This window comes from Loxodonta africana, chromosome 21 (genome assembly GCF_030014295.1).
Source record: "Loxodonta africana isolate mLoxAfr1 chromosome 21, mLoxAfr1.hap2, whole genome shotgun sequence".
NCBI lineage: Eukaryota > Metazoa > Chordata > Mammalia > Proboscidea > Elephantidae > Loxodonta > Loxodonta africana.
Window position 1 is genome coordinate 2,803,162 of NC_087362.1, and position 23,128 is coordinate 2,826,289.

General features: G+C 45.4%; 1 protein-coding gene across 1 annotated transcript in view; it reads right to left on the minus strand.

The window, feature by feature from the left end:
• TENM3 (teneurin transmembrane protein 3) overlaps nt 1–23,128 on the minus strand; it is a 788,034-nt gene that overhangs the window by 13,515 nt on the left and 751,391 nt on the right. Inside the window, exons 23-25 of the mRNA XM_064273551.1 lie at nt 18,306–18,481; nt 15,932–16,167; nt 1,803–2,099 (exon numbers count right to left, since the gene is read on the minus strand). Coding sequence (XP_064129621.1) covers nt 1,803–2,099; nt 15,932–16,167; nt 18,306–18,481 — 709 coding nt within the window. The remainder of the gene's footprint in view (nt 1–1,802; nt 2,100–15,931; nt 16,168–18,305; nt 18,482–23,128) is intronic.

Genomic DNA, 23,128 nt, shown 5'->3' on the forward strand with positions numbered 1-23,128 from the left:
GTTCCTAATCTTTTGCATTCTTTCAAGGAAGGCCTGGATTGTTGCTGAATTGACAGGAATTGGCAGCTAGTTTTGCAGTCATTGAAAATCATATTCAATAGTAGTAAAATGTTGCTTGCTTTGCTGCAAATAACTTTTGACTTAGTGTGCCTATGCTAGCAAGAAAATGGGAAGAGTTCGGGTGTATTTTATGGATTTGGGAGTGTCATGAGGAAGTTCTCCTTGGCGTTTCTGATTCCCACAGATGCCAGTCACCACTGGTGTCATTTCGTGACAGCAACTCCTTATCCATCTATGCTCCGTGGCTCCACTTAACATTTTTCAGTCCCATTATGATCACCACTATCCATTCTAGGAGTCCAGGGGTTTATATTTGTTAGTAGTCCCTGTAATGTACTTAATTTAAATTTGGGAAAGGGATTCACAATTAAGCAGCGATCTTCTCCCAGCTTCTGAAGGTTGGGGCTCAAACACTTTCCAGGTATGTCAGGATTTGTTCTCTGAAACGTGTGCGTGTAGGGAGCTGACTCTGGTCTGTCAACTAATAAGCAGCTGAATGACGAGCTCTGGAGTGGGATGTGTAGTTTGGAGGGAATCTGTCATCCAGTAGGGACAGTCTCTTGTTTCAAGGATGAATCTGTCCTAAAGAGAGCAGATAGGTGGGTTTTCAAGAAGAGAGATTGGCAAATAGGGCCCTAGCTGGAAGCATTCCAGAGTTGAGAGGCTGTTTTAAGACAGGGACCATCCTACAGTGAAGTTTGACCCTACAGCTGGTTCTGAGGAAGGGAAACCTAGCAGGCTGGCTAGAATTAGATGGGATAGTGCCAGACTAGGGGTTAGCCTTAGGCTGAAGAGTTCCGTGGCTCATCTTTGGTGAACAAGACTGTGTGAGGTGAGCGCAACATTGTGATATTTTTGGAGAGCAGCAGGTACTCTGGGTGACGTGAAGAAGGGTGGAAGCAGAGAGTGTTAAGAGTTGTAATTTAGGCTGTGGTGTAATTGGTGGTGGCTTGCTTTTAGAAGTACCAGGACTCAAAAAGAACCACTTTTCAGTGCTAAGGTTTGTCTCAGAGGCCATTAACATACTCTTTGGTGGATTACTTTTCTTTTAAGAGAGGAATTCTGGGGAGGTCGTCCTTCCCTTTTCTTTCACTTTCATTCCTTCTTGATCCTGGCTGCCACCCCGAGCATCGCATCCTGTGACTCGGCCCTGCGCGTGTATGGCTCTAAATCTCCTCGGCGGGGAAAAGCCAGAGCTGGGATGCTTACCTTTTGAACAGAGCCAGAAAAGAGATGGCACGGAATACCTAATAGTGTGGCTTTCTAAGAAAATAATCTGTTTTGGTTAATAATGCATAAATTGGATCTATATTCTTTTTATGGGTATGTTGAAGCTCTGCCAAGAACGACACGTAACTGACAGCTTTAACTGTGCTGATGTAGGGCTCTTTCTTAAATTAAACAGCTAGCACGGAGATTATTTACAAATGACTTAGACGCTCAAGGTCTAATTTGTGGATGTTGTCAATGTGTAAGCTTGGCAGATGGACAGTGTTACTACTTGTTTTTTTACGGCATAAATCACGTAAAAGGGTCTCAGATAGTAGAACTTAACTAAGAAGAAACTACTTTGCTAATGCAGAAATTCATCATTGCTGTACCAATGTGACTTCCGTATTGATACTTACAGTAATAAATGGAACTCACTCATGTCTCCCTGTGTTTTTTTTTTTACTGCTCTGAGTGGTTGCTGAAAAATGGAATGACTCCTTCCCTATTTTTAACGTAGTGAGCAGACATACCTTCTCTAAGTATGTGTAACTCCATGTTTTGCCATCAGCAAACACCCGAGATACGATCCTCCCCTGTCCATCGTAGTCCACTTTTTCGCTAGTAGTTCCTCGCTGGATGCTGGCAATCTGGCCGGTGGATGAATAGGTGACGTTGACAGCCATCAGCTTGCTGCTGGGCAGCCAGAGGGTGGGGTGTCCTGACGTGTCGTAGGCGATCCTCAGGAGAAATTTACGGTGGTCATCGTAGATCTTTTCCGTCTTTGTTGTTCGATCAAAGTCAACTGAAAGGAGATTTCTGCCGTTAACCTGTTAAAAAATAAAAGATTATAAAATAAATCATCTTATTCCAATACTAGCCACTTATTACTCTTCAGAGTCCCCACTATTGTTTAAGCACCATTTGTAATGATTGATTCTCTTTGTCAGTAAATTAATTTAGCAACTTCTTGGGTACAAGTGCAAGGCAGTAGATTAACTGCTCTTTTTTTTAAAAAGGTTTCATTAAGCAGAGAGACAGCCTGGCATTTGTTCAAAACCTTTTCAATTAAATTTCATAAACTTTAGCCAACTGATAAGAAAAAAAAAAAAGGATGTGCTTTACAGTTTGTTTAAAAGATATGAAGGCACTAGACCCGGCATCTATGTAAATTACTCAGAGGCCCTTCCCCCATGAAACATTGGAAAATAATTGCTTAGTAAATTAATCATGGCTACATTAAATAAGACACAGTGGTAAATGTGACTCTAACCCTTTGAAGAGCAGTTAAGTAGAAGTTGGAACCCACATTACTGTAAATTATTAATGAGCTTAAATAGCAGGAGGTTACAAACATGATCATTGCTTTTGGCCAAGTGCTGAAATGTCACAATTTTTTAGAGTGCCTTTCTTTTCTTTTAATAACATTTGGTTAACTGACAGGAACTTCAGAGTCCTCTAGTACCCTGCTGTCCTAGTAGGGTCTCTGGGTGCCTGTGTTCTATGTCCAGAATATTTGACTAAATTTGGCTGTTACTCGGTGTGATCCAAGGCATACACAAGTCAGCATTCATTACTGCAGTGGACATGTGGCCTTGATCAAATTCTGCCTTACAGTTTGCAGTGTTTGCTGACTGTGACCCCACAAGGGCAGAGACCATAGCCTGTTCTTGTTCGGTCTTCCTCAGCACCTATGCGGTAGGGGAATACATACTCAAATGCTCATTAGCTGTTTGGATTGTTAGACATTAAACGGGAAAATTTTAATTGTCCATGACCATGTCCTGACTACAACTTTCAAAATAAATAGCTCTAGTTACACACAAACACACATACATACACATATATACATACATATACACACACATATACATATACATACACACATATACACGGAGCCCTGGTGGTGCAATGGTTAAGTACTCAGCTGCTAATCAAAAGGTCAGTGGTTTGAACCCCTCAGTGGCTCCATAGGAGGAAAGACCTGTCAATCTGCTCACATAAAGATTACAGCCTATGAAACCCAATGGGGCAGTTCTCTGTCATATAGAGTTGCACTGAGTCAGAATCGACTCGATAGCACACAACAACAATACACACATCTGTGTATTTATATATATGTAAATATATGTGATGTACATATACAAAATACATGTATATTTAGAATCTGGGATAAAACTAATTTTTGCATTCTATCATTGACATTTAAGCAACGCCCATAATAAAAAAAAATTTTTTTTTTTTATTAAGCATAAATTTTGTTAAGTGCCGCCAAGTCAGTTCCAACTCACAGTACAACTCATAAGTACAATAGAGTGAAACACTGCCTGGTCCTGCACCATCCTCACAACTGTTGTTATGTTTGAGTCCATTGTTGAAGCCACTGTGTCAGTCCATCTTGCTGAGGGTTTTCCTCTTCTTCAGTGAGCTCTACTTTACCAAGCATGATGTCCTTCTCCAGGGACTGGTCCTTCCTGATCACATGTCCAAAGTATGTGAGATGAAGTCTCACCATGTTCCCTTCTAAGGAGCACTCTGGCTGTACTTCTTCCAAGACAGATTTGTTCGTTCGTCTGTCAGTTCATGGTATATTCAGTATTCTTCTCCAACACCACAATTCAAAGGCTTCTTCGGTCTTCCTTATTCATTGTCTAGCTTTCACATGCATATAAGGCGAATGAAAAGCCCATGGCTGGGGTCAGGTGCACTTAGTTCTCAAAGTGACATCTTTGTCTTTGAACACTTTAAACAGGTCTTTTGTAGCAGATTTGTCCCATGCAATACATCCTTTGATTTCTTGACTGCTGCTTCTGTGGGTGTTGATTATGGATCCGGGTAAAATGAAATCCTTGACAGCTTCAATATTTTGTCTGTTTATCATGATATATGGTCTATTTGTGAGGATTTTTGTTTTCTTTATGTTGAGGTGTAATCCATACTGAAGACTGTAGTCTTTGATCATCAGTAAGTGTTTCAGATCCTTTTTGTTTTCAGCAAGCAGGTTGTGTCATTTGCATATCACAGGTTGTTGATGAGTCTTCCTCCAATCCTGATGCCCCGTTCTTCTTCATATAGTCCAGCTTTTCAGATTATTTGCTCAGCATACGAATTGAATTTGTATGGTGAAAAGATACAACCCTGATGCACACCTTTTATGGTATTAAACTACTCAGTATCCTCATTCTGCTCGAATGACTGTCTCTTGGTCTATGTACAGGTACTACACGAGCACAATTAAGTGTTCTGGAATTCCCATTCTTTGCAATGTCATCCATAACTTGCTATGATCCACACAGTGAATGCCTTTATATAGTCAATAAAACACAGGTAAACATCTTTCTGGTAGTCTCTGCTTTCAGCCAAGATCCATCTGACATCAGTAATGATATCCCCAGTTCCACATTCTCTTCTGACTCTGGCTTTAATTTCTGGCAGTTCCCTGTCAATGCACTGCTGCAACTGGTCCTGAATGATCTTCAGCAAAACTTTACTTGTGTGTGATATTAGTGATATTATTTGATAATTTCTGTATTCTGTTGGATCACCTTACTTTGGAATGGGCACAAATACGGATCTCTCCATTCAGTTGGCCAGGCGGCTTCCTTCCAGATTTCTTGGCACGGATGAGTGAGCACCTCCAGTGCTGCATCTGCCTGTTGAAACATCTCAGTTGGCATTCTGTCAATTCCCGGAGCCTTGTCTTTTGCCAATGCCTTCAGTGCAGCTTGGATTTCTTCCTTCAGTACCATTGGTTCTTGATCATATGCTACCTCTGGAAATGGCTAAATGTTGACCAATTCTTTTTTTGTACAGTGATTCTGTGTATTCCTTCCATCTTCTTTTGATGCTTCCTGTATCATTCAATATTTGCCCATAGAATCCTTCAAAATTGCAACTTGAGGCTTGAATTTTTTCTTCAGTTCTTTCAGCTTGAGAAATGCCGAGTGTGTTCTTTTTGGTTTTCTAACTCCAGGTCTTTGCACATGTCATTACAATACATTACTTTGTCTTCTCGAGCTGCCCTTCAACACCTTCTGTTCAGCTCTTTTACTTCATAATTTCTTCCTTTCACTTTAGCTACTTGATGTTCAAAAGCAAGTTTCAGGATCTCTTTGGACAACCATTTTGGTGTTTTTTTTTTTTCGTTCTTGTCTTTTTAATGGCCTTTTGCTTTCTTCAGGTATGAGGTCCCTGGAGTCATCCCACAACTCTTCGGGTCTTTGATCATTAGTGTTCGATGTGTCAAATCTTTCTTGAGATGGTCTCTAAATTCAGGTGGGATATACTTGAAGTCATACCTCGGCTCTTGTGGACTTGTTTTAATCTTCTTCAGCTTCAACTTGAACTTGCATAGGACCACTTGATGATCTGTTCCGCAGTCGGCCCCTGTCTCATTCTAACTGATGACATTGTCTTTTCCATAGAAGCAGTTGATTTTATTCTTGTGTATTCCGTCCGGCAAGGTCCATGTGTATAATCATCATTTGTGTTGTTGAAAAAAGGTATTTGCAATGAATAGATCGTTGGTCTTGCAAAATTCTATGATCCAGCATCAGTTCTATCACCCAGGCTGTATTTTCCAACTATGGATCTGTCTTTGTTTCCAAGTTTCACATTCCAATCACTAGTAGTTATCAATGCATCTTGATTGGATGCTTGATCCATTTCAGACTGCAGAAGTTGGTAAAAATCTTCAACTTCTTCACGTTCGTCATTAGTTGTTGATGTGTAAATTTGAATAATAGTTGTATTAACTGGTCTTCCTTGTAGGCATATGGATATTATCCTATCACTGACAGCACTGTACTTCAGGGCAGATCTTAAAAAATGTTCTTTTTGATGATGAATGTGATGTTATTCCTTTTCAATTTGTCCTTCCTGGCAGAGTAGACCATATGACTGTCCAATCCAGAATAGCCAATACCAGTCCATTTCAGTTCACTAGTGTCTAGGATATTGATCCTTTGCATTGCATTTCATTTTTGACAACTTCTAATTTTCCTGGATTCATACGTCATACATTCCATGTTCCAATTATTACTAGATGTTTGAACTGTTTCTTTTTATTTTGTGTCGTGCCACATCAGCAAACGAAGGTCCCCAAAAGCTTGACTCCCTCCACATCATTAAGGTTGACTCTACTTTGAGGAGGCTGCTCTTCCAGTTGTATTTTGAATGCTTTCCAACTTGAGGGGCTCATCTGCTGGCACTAGACTAGATAATGTTCTGTGGCTATTCATAAGGTTTTCACTGGTCAGTTTTTTAAGAAGTAGATGCCAAGTCCTTCCTAGTCTGTCTTAGTCTGGAGGCTCTGCGAAACCCGTCCACCATGGGTGACCAAACTGATGTTTTAAATACTGATGGCATAGCTTCCAGCATCACAGCATGCAAGCCATCACAGTAGGATAAACTGACAGAGGAGTGGTGCATAAATACTTAAGTTTAAATTGGCTCTTCAAAGACAGTGTTGTGAAGTGGTCTATCTTGAAAGGTAAAAGGTATAACTAGCAAGAATTCTGTGTCTTGATAGGTAAAGAGGTATTGGGAAAGAAAAAGCACCCAGAGAGATGATTCACAAAAATGAGAAAGGGCAGAGCCCTGGATGAAAATCAGGAGATTTAATTTTTCAATCTCTTCAGATCTCGCTGACATGGACTGTACCACAGCAGAAATTGATGGGTATCAGTGGTGGCCATGTGTGTGTTGGAGGGAGGACCCAGGGGTCAAAAAGCCTGGTCTCCATACCTGGTAGGTCCTTGAACACTAGACTTTTAACTCCTCTGAATCTGTTTTGTGCATCTGTAAATAAAGGGGTTGGACTAGGTTCTGACTTTTATTGATTTTTATTTTATTCTGACCTGCCAGCTGGAGGCTTTCTGAACTTTCATTTCCCCATGTGGAGATGTCTGCATGTTAGTTGCTCACTTTTTTGTTTTTTTTTAACTTTAGATGGTTTACAGAACAAACTAGTTTCTCATTAAACAGTTAGTACACATATTGTTTTATGACATTGGTTGCCAACCCCATGACATGTCAACTCTCTCCCTTTTCGAACTTGGGTTCCCTGTTACCAGCTTTCCTGTCCCCTCCTGCCTTCTTGTCCTTGCCCCTGGGCTGGTGTGTCCCTTTAGTCTCCTTTTGTTTTATGGGCCTCCCCAATCTTTGGCTGAAGGGTGAATCTCAGGAGTGACTTCATTACTGAGCTAAAAGGGTGTCCTGGGACCATATTCTCGTGGTTTCTCCAGTCTCTGTCATGCCAGCTAGTCTGGTCCTTCTTTCTGGGTTAGAATTTTGTTCTATATTTTTCTCCAGCTCTGTGTGGGACCCTCTCTTGTGACCCCTGTCAGAGCTGCTCACTGTCTTATGTGCATTTTGTGAAACCTTATGAGTTTAAGTTTGTGGAATGCTTTGAGTACCTTGGAAGGAAGCTACTAGCTAACATTACAACTATATTTTTAAAAATCTGTAGAAAATTTTGATTTAAAGTCAAATTAACTCGATAATGAAGCAGCAGAATTCAGTTCTCCAGTTTATATTTGCACAAATTTTTGGATGCCTTGAGAACAGGTTTTGCACAATTTACCTGGTTTCCTTAGAGCTCTTGTGTTTCTCAGACTGTGATTTAAAACAAACAAACAAAGCTGAATGTTTAGGTTTGCCCTCCCCCACTCCTGAGGTTATTCCAGGCTGTGACACAGAAGACTGTGCTGTTTCCATGGGCAGTGCTGCCCACAGTATTGCTCCTTCTGCTTGTATCTTATGTGTGTTCATTTAGTTGTCTTTCAGTTCTGTACTTCCTTTGTTAACCCTGCTTTATCTTTGCAATAATTGCTCTGGTTACAGTAGAAGAAGTCTGGACTGGGGATCTGGTCTGACCGTAGGTTGCTGCAGGGCGAGGGCTCTGGGCAAACAGACAGGTCTGGAAGCACTTCTCACTGCAGGGTGAGGGCTCTGGGCAAACAGACAGGTCTGGAAGCGCTTCTCACTGCCCATAAACTGCTACTGGCTTCTGATTTGCTTGTTTCATTTGCGAGCATGGTGGCAAGACACCAAAACATCCAGATGAAAGCCAAAAGGCGTGATTACCGTTACTGCTGTGTGAGCTGCCGTGCCAAGATGCCACCACAGGGGAGCACCAGGAAGCTCCGTGAGCTGCCGTGCCAAGACGCCACCACGGGGGAGCACCAGGAAGCACCGTGAGCTGCCGTGCCAAGATGCCACCACAGGGGAGCACCAGGAAGCACCGTGAGACCAAACATCTGGATAAAGGTTCAGGTTTTTCTTTTTATCCAGACATATTTTATATGCAATGCCTTTCTGGTATTCTCTTCTCAAACTGAAGTAATGAGAAAACAGAATGGGGCTGTGTTTTTTCCCACATTCCCAGCACAGGCCAAGGCTATAACATCCCTGTCTCCAGACATCAGTCACTGTTTCTTCAAATTTCAAAAGACACTAGCAGAACTTTACTTTTTCTTTCACTCCCAAACACACCCATACCTATTCCTGAGGATAGTGCGAACAGAAAGCGCAGAAGCCCAGGGACACTTCCTTTCCAGGACTTGGTCTTGCTTAACACACCTTTGTGAAATCATGGTAACTCTTCAAACTTAAAAAAAAAAATTTTATTGTGGTAAAATACACATAACAAAAAGCTAGCCATTTTAACTAAACAGCACATTAACTCAAAAAGTAAAGAATTTTACCCTTGAGAACTGCGCTCTTTTAAAAATGATCCACATGACACCAAATGGACAGCTGTTACTCTAAGGCACAGACGAGAAGGGGGGGGCAGTGAGACTAAATTAGTGGGAGGGGAACAACTAGAACAGAAAAATAAGAATGCTGAGGCAATGTGAAAAATGGAATCAGCCTCAGTGAACATGTGTAGAAACTGTGAATGGAAGTCTGTTTTGCTCTGTAACCTTTTACCAAAAAAAAAAAAGTTCACCATTTTAACCCTTTAAAATTTTTTTTTTTGGGGGAGGAGGACATAAAGCATAAAGCCCCAGCATTGTCCCCTGCCCTAAAAAAAAAAAAAAATTAATTACTATAAAGATGTTAAATGTTCATCTAAAGATGAAAACTTTCTATCAGATCATTACTACAACCTCCAGCCGCGTAAAATGACTCCAACCAAATGTTGTGTATGGATGAGCGGTCAGCACAAAGTCCCTGGTGACGTGCAGTGAGCATGGACACATGCCTGTTTTCAAAGGTTACGTCCAGCGTGATGATGACTAGTCACTTGTGATCTCCCCTGTAAAAACCTGAGGCATAAAGACGTTACACCGCCGTCCCAAGGAGGTGCCAGCCTAGTCAGATTATACTCACTTATCTGAAATCTGATGGGGGGACGTGAGGAGGGGCTGGCTCATTCCCTGGGCATACTTGGTGACAACGTCAGGGCTCGCTGTGTCCACGCAGAGCATCGCCCCACGTCCACCAGAGCATCGCCCCGCGTCCACCAGAGCATCGCCCCGCATCCACACCAGGGCATCGCCCCGCGTCCACGCAGAGCATCCCCCCGCGTCCACCAGAGCATCGCCCCGCGTCCACCAGAGCATCGCCCCGCGTCCACCAGAGCATCGCCCCGCGTCCACACCAGGGCATCGCCCCGCGTCCACGCAGAGCATCGCCCCGCGTCCACCAGAGCATCGCCCCGCGTCCACCAGAGCATCGCCCCGCGTCCACACCAGGGCATCGCCCCGCGTCCACGCAGAGCATCGCCCCGCGTCCACACCAGGGCATCGCCCCGCGTCCGCCAGAGCATCGCCCCGCGTCCGCCAGAGCATCGCCCCGCGTCCGCCAGAGCATCGCCCCGCGTCCGCCAGAGCATCGCCCCGCGTCCGCCAGAGCATCGCCCCGCGTCCGCCAGAGCATCGCCCCGCGTCCACACCAGGGCATCGCCCCGCGTCCACGCAGAGCATCGCCCCGCGTCCACACCAGGGCATCGCCCCGCGTCCACCAGAGCATCGCCCCGCGTCCACCAGAGCATCGCCCCGCGTCCACACCAGGGCATCGCCCCGCGTCCACGCAGAGCATCGCCCCGCGTCCACACCAGGGCATCGCCCCGCGTCCGCCAGAGCATCGCCCCGCGTCCGCCAGAGCATCGCCCCGCGTCCGCCAGAGCATCGCCCCGCGTCCGCCAGAGCATCGCCCCGCGTCCGCCAGAGCATCGCCCCGCGTCCACACCAGGGCATCGCCCCGCGTCCACGCAGAGCATCGCCCCGCGTCCGCCAGAGCATCGCCCCGCGTCCGCCAGAGCATCGCCCCGCGTCCACGCAGAGCATTGCCCCGCGTCCACACCAGGGCATCGCCCCGCGTCCGCCAGAGCATCGCCCCGCGTCCACGCAGAGCATCGCCCCGCGTCCACACCAGGGCATCGCCCCGCGTCCGCCAGAGCATCGCCCCGCGTCCGCCAGAGCATCGCCCCGCGTCCGCCAGAGCATCGCCCCGCGTCCACGCAGAGCATCGCCCCGCGTCCACACCAGGGCATCGCCCCGCGTCCGCCAGAGCATCGCCCCGCGTCCACGCAGAGCATCGCCCCGCGTCCACACCAGGGCATCGCCCCGCGTCCGCCAGAGCATCGCCCCGCGTCCGCCAGAGCATCGCCCCGCGTCCGCCAGAGCATCGCCCCGCGTCCGCCAGAGCATCGCCCCGCGTCCACACCAGGGCATCGCCCCGCGTCCACCAGAGCATCGCCCCGCGTCCACACCAGGGCATCGCCCCGCGTCCGCCAGAGCATCGCCCCGCGTCCGCCAGAGCATCGCCCCGCGTCCGCCAGAGCATCGCCCCGCGTCCACACCAGGGCATCGCCCCGCGTCCACGCAGAGCATCGCCCCGCGTCCACCAGAGCATCGCCCCGCGTCCACCAGAGCATCGCCCCGCGTCCACACCAGGGCATCGCCCCGCGTCCGCCAGAGCATCGCCCCGCGTCCGCCAGAGCATCGCCCCGCATCCGCCAGAGCATCGCCCCGCGTCCACACCAGGGCATCGCCCCGCGGCCACCAGAGCATCGCCCCGCGTCCACCAGAGCATCGCCCCGCGTCCACGCAGAGCATCGCCCCGCGTCCACCAGAGCATCGCCCCGCGTCCACCAGAGCATCGCCCCGCGTCCACGCAGAGCATCGCCCCGCGGCCACCAGAGCATCGCCCCGCGTCCACCAGAGCATCGCCCCGCGTCCACACCAGGGCATCGCCCCGCGTCCACGCAGAGCATCGCCCCGCGTCCGCCAGAGCATCGCCCCGCGTCCGCCAGAGCATCGCCCCGCGTCCGCCAGAGCATCGCCCCGCGTCCTCACCAGGGCATCGCCCCGCGTCCACGCAGAGCATCGCCCCGCGTCCGCCAGAGCATCGCCCCGCGTCCGCCAGAGCATCGCCCTGTGACCATGCAGAGCATCACCCTGCTGTGGGTGGTTCTGTGGTTCTGTACCTCTCCACACGTCAGCAAGCGCTAACTGCATCGGGCAACCCCCCTCTAGGCTGTGCCACTCAGGCTAAAGTGAGAAACAGGATGTCACGTAGATGTGACTAGCGTCCTAAGATCTAAACGTGTTACCATATTTGTGTATCCCTCTGAACACTCTGGCTTTCATATTTCGTAGATTCCTTTTTTTTTAATGATTCACTAAAGTCTTCCTTTTATCATCTGAATTCTGGGCAGGTTGAGAAGATGAATGTTATTATCAGAGTGAATATTTATTACTAGAGAGCCAGAACACTTTTCTGTGACTGATCAAAGGCTGGCTCTGCATTCCGGCACTGACAGAAATAAGGCGTATTTCCCAAGCGTCTTATTCTGTGATGCGCTGCCACATCTGTGTCGAGATCTCATTTTCTTGTTGTTTCCTGCCAGAGTGGTGGCCCTTTTTCCTTTAACGTGTTGTTTCACAGAAATTTACGTTTTTAGTTTCTTACATAATTTTGTCCTTTTTCATTCCCTGCCTTACCTTTTTAGCCTATTTTATCTAGTGTTAGTAATTCAGCGGTTTCTTTGTATGTCGTGATAATTGCTACTTTCTTCATGTTTCTTAGTTCCGATCTTTCTTTTCCTAACCTCAGACACTAAGTTAATGACATGAGTAAAGCAGGCTAACAGTCAAGCCCTGTGTGAACGCCGTACTAACACTGACAGGGATGGTGGGTGTAGTCCTGACTCACTCGTTTATGCCTGACTTCAGTCAAATCATTTAATGCCCTGGACCTCACCTTTTATCTAGAAAATGTTACTAGTGGTAATACTTATACCTTACGTGGTTGTTTTCAGAAAGAAATGAAATAATGCAGTGAAAGGGCTTTTTCTAGTGGCTGGTTCCTTGTCAGTACTTTCAAGTACGAATTGTATATGAACAGCGATTATTTTCTCCCCTATGCTGAGCTCTATTCTCCTCCTCTATGTAATCCCATTTTTGCAGAAAACTATGTGTTATGCGTACACAGTCTCTCTCTCCCTTCTGTCAGAAATATCTAGATGAATCAGGGATAATCCACACGGTAAGGTTGGCTTTTCTCATCCTTTCGTCCATTTAATCAATATTTTCAGAGGTGTGTCTAAGGTCTGGCAGGTCTGGCACCTGCCCTGGCCGCCACCCAGCAGTTTCTACTAACCTGGTAGGGACCAACGTCTTTGCTCAAGCCTGCTAGACACAGAGGCGCAGTGAGGGGCGGGCAGGGGGGGCACTTGTCCCCGGCGCAAGCCCAAGGGGCGTCAGAGGAGGCACAGGATAACTTATGGAGGTGCCACAAGTATGAAAGGCACCTGACTGAGGCAGCAGGACAAGTGGGAAGGTGTTTCTGCTACTATGTGGCCGCTTATCCACGTCTACTCACTTTGAATTTGGGGGGAGGGTGGGCCTTAGAGATGGCCCCTTGGTGCTCGTTACCCCGCTACGCCTCTGCAGGGGTGCAGGTGCAGTGCTTGTCACAGGCGCTGCTTTCCGTAGACACACCTCTGATTTGAGCATCCACCATGTGTCAGGCACACAGCTAAACCTAGGTCAATAACTTAGAAAATCAAAATAACTTTCTGCTAGGAATGATGAAAGGTAAACGAGGAGACGATGTAATGGAAATGGGTGGCTTTTGGGGCTAATTCAGGCAGCCGTGTTTTCCTGGAGTCTTTCTCCCTTTTCTTCTGTTCCCTATTTTGGCAGACTCCAGGTCAGTCCTCAAACTGGATGTTCATATCTTCACTTTCTCCCCAGAATTTCTCTCTTGGAATCCACAGAGGAATGAAATTAGCAGTCTGAGCTGGCCCATCCAATCTTATCTTCAAAGTAAGAAACTCTCCCTCGTGATGCTGGTATTGTCTCTGTGAGAGCAATCAAACATATCAGCTGGAAATCTCATTTCAGTGGGACTGAACAGGCCATTTTAAATAGTATATTTTCTGAAATGTCTTGCTGAGGCATTGTGGTTCTGCTATTTAGAAAAAAACTACCAGCCGTGCCTGTGTGCACTGGTTTCTTCTGCCTCAAGTGAGGGTTTTTCTTCATTTAGAATCAGCCACAGATCCAGGGACTTAAAGCTGAGTCTCCTCCACTCCTCACTCTCTTTTCCTCTACTATCCCTAATTTCTTTTTATTTCTAGAAAAGCAGCGTTACAAAGAAAGAAAGAAATTCATGTTAGACAGAGCTTGTCTCCAAGAAGAGCAGGCATTGTTTATGCGGTCGGTTTCTGGATAAAAGATGTTACCTACCTCTTTTCTGCCCACATTTTCCTGTCCAGCGAGGTAACAGGTTCTTTCCTATTCATCTGAGCGTTGGCTATAATGCCCACTGTTTGTGTATGTGGCTGACATTCTCTGGGTTACAGGTAGGGAGTATATCATCATGCTTTATACTTTCAACGTACATGGTCTTACTTGATTCTTGTTAACAATTGTGTGAAACAGAGTCAGGGCAGAGTAAATTTTATTTGTGACATAGCTATAGATATAATATCTATATCATAATATTATGTAGATAATATATTCTACATAAGTATATAGAAATCAGGACGTGGATAAGGACTTTGAGGTTCAAAGATGCTATGATTTTCCTACAAGGTATAAGTGAGTAAAAAGTGGAGCCTGATCCAGAACCCGTGTCTTCCGAGTTCTAGTCAAGTGCTGTATCTTCTTTGGTACAGTGAAGAGCACAAACGTGAGGATTATCTTTGTGCTTTCTGAGGCAGTCCTCTGTCTGAGAACAGGTGTGACTGTGTGTACTTGCACCTTCTCACTGCTTCAGGAGTAGCTGAGTAAGACAAAGCCTGGGAACCAGCTTCTGGTTTGCAATGGTCCAAGGTAGCGGGGTCTGTGCGGAAGCAGTACGCAGTGGCAGCGGATGGAAAAGCAGGTAGCTGCTGGTTCCCAGGGTCAGAGGAAGAAAAGACAGAGCAGGAGTTTACTTTGGCAATAAGCCCTGACCCCTTCGGAGCTTCTTGTCCGTTGCTTTAGCTGCAGCCTCCATCTTGTGCCTCTCTCTAGCGTGCCACTGCTTTTCCTTCTCGCTCCTCTTACCGGCCTGACCTTGCTATTGTCTACCAGAAGTTCCGATCCGGGGAGGACTGGGCTAGGGTGTGGGGACATGAAGCATTGGTCCTAGGAGACCATGTATTGCGAGTCCCAAACCCTGTCTCACAACCGAAGTGGAATCAAAATATAACCAGTAAGTTGGATACAGTCTGTATGTGAGCCACAGGTCCTTTTTACGTGATTTCTACTTCTTGGCCCGCTGTAACAATTTAGTGATTTTTGGTGCAGGTAAAAGGACATTAATGATAATGTTCCATGTTTTATTTGCTCTCCTTTGTTTTAAATAATTTTTTTAAGATGGCAAGTAAAGCAATGCTAGTTAGGAAGAGTTTATCTATAAACTAAAACCTGTTTACTAAAAAGTTCAGTCTATTGTGGTCTGAAGGTGGTTTCTTATAACCTAATCTGTGTTGTCATTACCAAATAGCTGTCATAAATCACAATTTGTCTTCTACACATACATGGCCTACAATATGAGAGGGAGGAAAAAACACCTAACACTGCAAAGCCAGAGGACACTTTGGGAAGGCCGCTTATACTAACATAATCACAATCGTCATCACATTGCTCTTAAACAGCGCATTGGGTGGGGCTTTCCGTTCATAGTAAGGAGGTGCTGGACTTGGTCACCTTCTCTGTGCCCAAACTGTAGTTTAAAAATATTGAGAACAGGAAAAAGAGAATTCACCTTTCAATTCCCAGTCTATCGCTTTCAATACACACATATTTATGACCTGGAAAACTTTCAATAGTTAAACCAATTCTGACTTATCCCCATCCTCACATGAAGAAGCTGTTACTCCTGAGTGGTTGGAGAAAAGTACACGACTACTAAGTCATTAGTAAAACAAGAATCAATTGATATCCAGGCTCTTTGGGGTTGTGCTGCGTGAGAGTTGCTACTTTCTCAGGGAAGAATGTATTTTTAATCATAGCTACAGCAAGAAGACCATTTTCTCCAATCAGTGGCTTTTATTATGAGCAATCTCCCCCGGCGGGCTGTCACTGGTGCCCTGAGGTGAAGATGCTACATTGAGTGGGCAGTAGACGGGTGAGGTGAACTGGAGACCAGTCGCCCACATGGATGGGCCACTGCACATCACTGCCGACCGGGCAGCTACCACCCACTCTCCAATACTCACCCTAAGCTTTCGACCAAAGACGTTGACTTTTCCTTGGGCTTGTTCTTTTCGGAATCTCCATTCTACCAAATTTTGACCGTTCTCACCAGGGAGAGTCATGTTTCTTTTGGCCACTGTTGGGTTAGCCGTGCCAGCCAGGACATGCGGCTCCGTTTGGTAGTGCGAATCCAGACCACTGGCATAGATAATTCTAAGGGAGCCATCGTAACCAATCTGGTAGCTGTTTCTTAACTGATCTAAAAACAAGAAGCAGAGACCAAGAACTGGAGCTGTGGAGTAAACACTTGGATGGTTTTGTAGTTAGAAGTCACCTAAATTTCTAAAACATTAACTGATGTCCATTTACAAGGAAATGAAAACTCCTCAATAATGTCCAAGTAAGAAAGCAACTTTGATTTCTAGCATTTTGCGCTGTTTGATTGAATATTAAAGGCACACTTCAGGGGGACTCAAAGTCCTTCTCCGTCTTGATAGGTTTCCGTTCTCCTGTATCTCCCTTACTTTTGCCTGATGAAACGAGGGCTCGTCCTCATGGAATGTGCAGTAAATGTTTTGTAAAGAGCCACCTATGTGCTCTTTTAGGGGCTGGGGTGTTCACCTCCGAGTCTTAGAAGACTCCCTTCCACTACACCTACCCTTTTATGTGCTTTGTCAAAGACCCTTTGATCCTTTTATTTACTTTATCATACTTTAAATGAAGGTTTACAGAACACAATAGTTTCTCACCAAAGAGTTAGTACACACATTGCTGTATGACGTTGGTTACCAACCCCAGATGTGTCAACACTCTCCTTTCTCAAATCTGGGTTCCCTATTTCCAGCTTTCCTGTTCCCTCCTGCCTTCCAGGGCTGGTGTGCCCTTTTAGTCTTGTTTTGTTCCATGGGTTTTTGATCCTTTTGATATTTATACCTTGTATGCTAAAAATATAAGGTGATATTTTCCCCTCAAATTTAAAAAAGGGGGTCATCTTATATTTTGGTCTGTAACAACATTGCAAACTACCTGTCATGGACTGAATTACGTTCCCCCAAAAGTGTGTGTATCAGTTGGGCTGGGCCATGATTCCCAGTATTGTGTGATTTTCCTACATGTTATAAATCCTGCCTCTATGTTAGTGAGGAGAGACGGGCAGCAGTTGTGTTAGTGAGGCAGAACTCAATCTACAAAATTGGATTGTATCCTGAGGTAATATCTCTTTTGAGATAAAAAGAGAGAAGCCAGCAGAGAGACAGGGGACCTCGTACCCCCAAGAAAGCAATGCTGGAAGCAGAGTGCATCTTTTGGACCCGGAGGCCCTGCGTGGAGACGCTCCTGGTCTAGGGGAACGTTGATGAGAAGGCTGACAGAGAGAGAAAGCCTTCCCCTGGATCTGACTCCCTGAATTTGGACTTTAAGCCGGCTTTACTGTGAGGAAATAAAACTTCGCTTTGTTAAAGGCATCCGCTGGCGTTATTTCTGTTACAGCAGCACCAGATGGCTAAGATACTACCTTTCAAGTTTTTGATTTTGAATAATATAGGACCATTTCAGGGGAAGTAATGAATTCAAGCAATACTAGATTTGGATTTGAATAGGTTATTTCTTGAGGAAACTCATAAAAAAAAAAGTCAAAGAAATGTAACACAGATTCAGTAATTATTCTTAGCGCTATGACCTCGCAATTGCAAATGTCATTGTAAACAGACCTTTTCTTAAAGTTTAAAGAGAAATACGGCTGCTTACACTGGTTGGGGGTTTACTCTGGAGTGACGGAATGTTCTGGAACTAGACAGAGGTGGAGGATGCACAACGCTGTGAATGTACTAAATGCCACGGAGTTGTTCACTTTAAAGTCGCTAATTTTATGTTGTGTGAATTTCAACTCAAAGTATTAAAACAAAACAAATATGGCAGGAGGGTTTGTTACGACAATATTGGATATACACACCCATAAACTGAAAGAAAAGACAGAAAGTCTAAATTATTGCATAAATGGGTAGTGGGGGTTTGGGGTGAAATTTCAAGTGACCACATCACACATGGGTTGAAAAAGAGCTGTGTCCTTAGCCCGCAGTGGAGACGGCCTGCTCTGGAGGGCTGTGCTCAGGGGCTCAGGAAGGGGCGCGCCTGTGGAGGGCTGCGATCAAGTCGTCTGATTAAGTGGCGCTGCACAGACAGGCACTGTTGAGACTAACACATATTTTACAGATTACGTGATTTTAAGTAAGTGTACACAACCAAACGCACTACGTATTACGTGCACACACGACTCTTTCATCGGTGTCACCCCTCCTGTTCCGGCCCGTCTCATTAGGAAACGGTGGATCGCCGCTTTCCGCCTGGTGTCAGTGGTACAATAAAAGGATCAGTGTAAAACTACGCTATCCTGTTTACCTTGAACCATGGTATAGAAGGAATCGATCGAGGAGAGGTTTGAAGTGATGCTGACATCTTCTTCTCGGCTGGATGATTCAACGTCCACCGTGATAGCCTTGTCCATGTCCCCGTGAAGGCTTGTGACCACTCCAGTTGGAAACGTAACGTTTGTCAGGCGGCCTTCACTGTCGTAGCTGTCAAAAAAGAGGCATTAACTTGGTATTCAATGGAAAACTGCAGGCTCGCCTTTCTGGTGACTATAATGCTTGGCAATATGAGCTGTCCAAATTTGGACGAATATTTGTCTTTGTGCATGAGCTGTGCAGAGTGAGAACTTCAAACATGCTTTGAAGTAATCACAAGCCTGTTTAACACAGAAAAACCTCACCCGCGACAGCAAGGTAAACAGACTAGCTCTCCATCTCGGCATATTGTTCTTTGAAGTGTGACCAAAATTCTCCCACACATCTAATTTGCTGTTTCAAAGGGAACATGTTTGCTGATTGTAACTTCCTTAGTATTCCTCCATATTGCCTACAAAGTAGATTTAATCCCCTGTCGTTATCAATTTTGAAAGTCTTATTAAGGCATGTCCTCTGTGGCGGTGGGATACATATACATAACTTACAGAGAGCTTCGTAAAACAGTGTGCACACATACGTGTGTATATTTGCATATGTAAAATATTCTTTTATATCTTGATATACAACTTTGACAAATTCATAAAATCAAAGCCTATTAAAGACCTTATTTCTCAGTGAAATAATGCAAATTGGCACTTAACTGGTGGCGGCGGCGATAATCTGTCTGTACTGACGAAGGAATGGATGGGGTCTTGAATGATGATTTATGATGTTTACTGAAATAAGGTATAATATTTCCTGACATTTAATGATTATTTAGGAACTCTGGTGGCGCAACACTTAAGTGCTCGGCTGTTAACTGAAAGGTTGGTAGTTTGAACCTACCCAGTGTCTCTTTGGGAGAAAGACCTGGAGATCTGCTTCCATAAAGATTACAGCCAAGAAAACCCTATGGGGCAGTTCCACTTTGTTACATGGGGTCACTGTGTGTTGGAACAGACTTGACAGCACCCAGCAACAATAAAAATGATTACTTGCTTTTTTTATTATACACTTACTCTTTTTAGCATAAAAATGTAAGAGGAACTTATAATTTAAATGTTAGCATATATAATCATAAATATGCATTTACAGCTACATTTTATGAAAAAATTAAATTTTGTGATTTTGCTATTTGTGGCAGCACCACAGAAAATTTCAAATTTTCTGAAGAAACAAACAAAATGCAAAAATTTGGTTGAAAAACTAAGAATCCCATTGGGACAACAATATACTTAAGGTTGGATTTCAGACTGAGACCAAGGCTGCTTCTGATAATAGAAGGTTCTAAGCAAGAAGGAGACTTGAACCATTTCCTAGTTGGAATAAGTGCAAAGACAGGACTAGCAGAGAAAGGGTGTGACTCACAGAAAGAGCAGTTCCCAGGGGAGAAGACACTCAGAACACAGGGGGAAGAGGGTCATAATGGTGTAGGGGTGGTAGCAAGGGAAAAAAGGAGCAGAAAAGTGTTTGAATGGTACGTTGTAATAAAAGGCTACAGGGTTTTTAGAGTGTAAAAGTTAGCTTTGAGATGTGGCTGGTAATTAGGAGAAGATTCTAGATAATAAAGGTAAAGGAGATTCAGCAGGGACAGTGTCATGGTAGAGACAGAGAAGGAAGAGAGGAGGAAGGAGAGGGATCCATGTCTGTTGGTGCCTAGTGATGAGCTGATCCCATTACCCAGCGGGGACAGCACTGGTCAGATCATGGATTTGACTGCCTCCATCTGACAGTTTTGTAGTGCCGCCTAGCCAGGGGCAGGAATGGGCACACAGGCTGTTCGAGAGAGAGGTGGAGAAATGGAGAGAAAGCAAGTGAGCCATGAAGTAAACTCAGTGTTTAGACTCATAAAAGGCAGAGCCAAAGAGATACAGCAGGCATCCTTCCCCTTTGCACCAACCCACACGCCCCTAGTAGGTTAAGGCATAAATGAAGAAGTTCGGCATAGTTCATTGTTGTCATTGCTTTTTTGAAGAAATTAGTGCTTTTGAAGAAACAGACATAGGTTTATTATACAGCAAAGCAGAATTACAGAGTTACTGATAAAACCAGCCTGAAGTTCAGTCTGGCTTTTCTGATCTTATTGCCCATTTCTCTTCCATGCCCCCAGCACCAGCCTTCCTTCTCCATAATTTTTCCTTCTCCTAAAATGTTTTTTAGATAACGTGTTTTTGATTTGATTGATAGGGTGGTTCTGGGGTAAGAATTTGCTCGAATTCCTTTCCTATAGCTTGTGTATTACAGTCCCTCTGCTCTTGCACACATCATTGAAAAGCCTGCCTATAGAAAGTTACACTTTGGGTTCACTCAGAACCTCATGACTGAGAAAGCTGGGCAACATACTGCCTGCACCCTGACTTGGAAACATGTGACTCGGGGCCTGAATCATTACCCTAGTTCAAAGATCAGGGATTTTGCCTGTTTGACACAGGTTCAAGATGTCATTTGTGTGGGACCTACTTTTGAACCAGGATGGAGGCAGAGCTGTGGAGACACCAGGGAACCCCGTTCTGGCATGATCCTTATTTCCCATCACAGTTCTCGTAGTAGAATGTGAGGAATACGTTGTTAGGCTTCCAAAAATTAACATTCTTTTGGATGTTCCTGTATGAAAGATAGCCCAGTACTGCTTTATTTGCCCCTCCCCTGTTTTATAGGCGAGAATATGAAAACGTGGTGTTGTTAGGTGACTTGATCAGGCTCTCATGGTATCTCATGGCTGAGCCCTAATTGGGACTTCTATGCACCTGACCCCAGGTCTACTCGGCCTTCCGCAAATCCCAGTGCCTAATTTACAGTTGAGAACCATGGCTTTTTGTATGCCACCACCTGCCAGCCCCTTGCTGATTCATTCTTGCTGCTGCCACCGGCCTGGCCCTCTTCCACCCTTCTGCTGTTTTATATTTTCTAGCTCCATTCAAGCTGAACCTTTCTCCAACCTCTGACCTTGCTCATTCATTGGCTTCCCACATGTTCCTTTCGTGTTGGGCAGCCGTTCTGTATCACAGGGTGCTGAGCACACAGAGATACCCCCACAGGATGCCGGGCTTTCAGACTAGAACCTATTAGCCTTTGGTTCTTTGGGAAATAAAAATACAAGTAACCCTTGCAGTTAGAAAGACACAGGGTTAAGCTGGGATCTCAGTGGCCCAGTTTAACGATTTAGTCCTGGAAGCTCTGAATTTGTGCCTTGAGAGGAGTAGCTGTACGTAAGCTAAGGCCCTGATAGGGCCCCAGTGCTTGCACGAGGAAGCTGGGAATGGCGTCACGGTGAAGGGCCCTCAGCAGAGTGTCTACCTACCCAGCCATCTAGCACAAGTGACAGCAAGAGGGCACTGTGAGTTCAAAGAGAGAAGTCAGACATGTGAAAACTACACAAAACGTGAGTGCCAGGTGAGTGGTGCAGACAAGCGGAGCTGCTGGAGTGCAGAAAGAGACGTTTTCAAGTGGAGGTGGCCAGGCAGAAGGTGGGCTTGAAAGAGACTTGGGATCTAGGCAGGTGGGTAAGGCGTGGGAGGGCGCTCCAGCCAGGAAAACAGCAAGAACCAGGGTGTGGAGGGTGGAGACGGAAGGGCTGTTCAGTGAGTGGAAGGGCCTGGCTGAGGCAGAAGGTCCACCTGGGGGCATTACACGCAGACAGAGGCCTCGGACACGTTTCAACATCGGGCAGCTGCAGGGGCTTTGAAGAAAAGCAGAGTTTTAATAAGGCTAATTTGATGGCAGTATCGAATGGCAGGGTGACAGGTCAGGCCAGGTGGGTCCCCGACTTGCCGATTTCACAAGCCAGGGGAAAAAAAGAAATGACGACGAACATAGAATTTTTAGAGTAAAAAACTGCCATCTGGTATATTCATATCACTGGGTAATATTCAGCAATAGAAAGGAATGAACTACTGATACACACACCGACCTGGAGCAATCTCCAGAGAATTTGTTGGGTGAAAAAAGCCAATCCCAATAGGTACACACTGTAGTGTTTCATTTATATACTGTTTCTGAAATGACAAAATTATGGAAAAGGAGAACACACCAGGGTTTGCCAGAGATTAAGGACAGGGTGTGGACAGGAGAGACGTGGTTGTGGCTATAAATGGTAGCAAGAGGGATCCCTGTAGCGACTGAACCGTTCTGCATCTTGACTGCATTGCTGTGAGCACTCTGGTGTGATGCTGTGTTATTGTTTTGCAGGATATCACCCCCAGGGGAAACCGGGTAAAGGGTACGTGGAATCGCTTGTATTACTTCTTACAACTGGATGTGAATCTACAATATCTTAAAATGGAAAAAAAAAAAAAAAAAATTAATAAAAAGAAAATAATTACCATCTCTTACCCACCTCATTTCATAAAGAAAAGCCATTTCAACATGCCAAAGGTATAAAGGACCTAATTTCAGGGCGAGAGGCAGTTCTTAAAAATGAATAAAGCTTTATGAAAAATTCCACATATCATTATTTGTTTCCTTTCAGTATGGATCAGTGACAATTGTTTCACAAATTAGCAAACACCTATATTAGTGGAAAAGAAAACAAGACAGATGAGAGACGTTAAAATTACCGGGAGTGGGGGCTCTGGATAAGGGAGCAAGAGAAAAGAAATAGTCAAAGACAACGTCCAGGGGCTTTCAGCAATGGTAGGCTAACCCTTCTTTAACTCCACAGAAGCGCAAAGCCAGTGCACCAGCCAGTCAGTGTCCAACTGTCCTCTGACATGCTTTGAC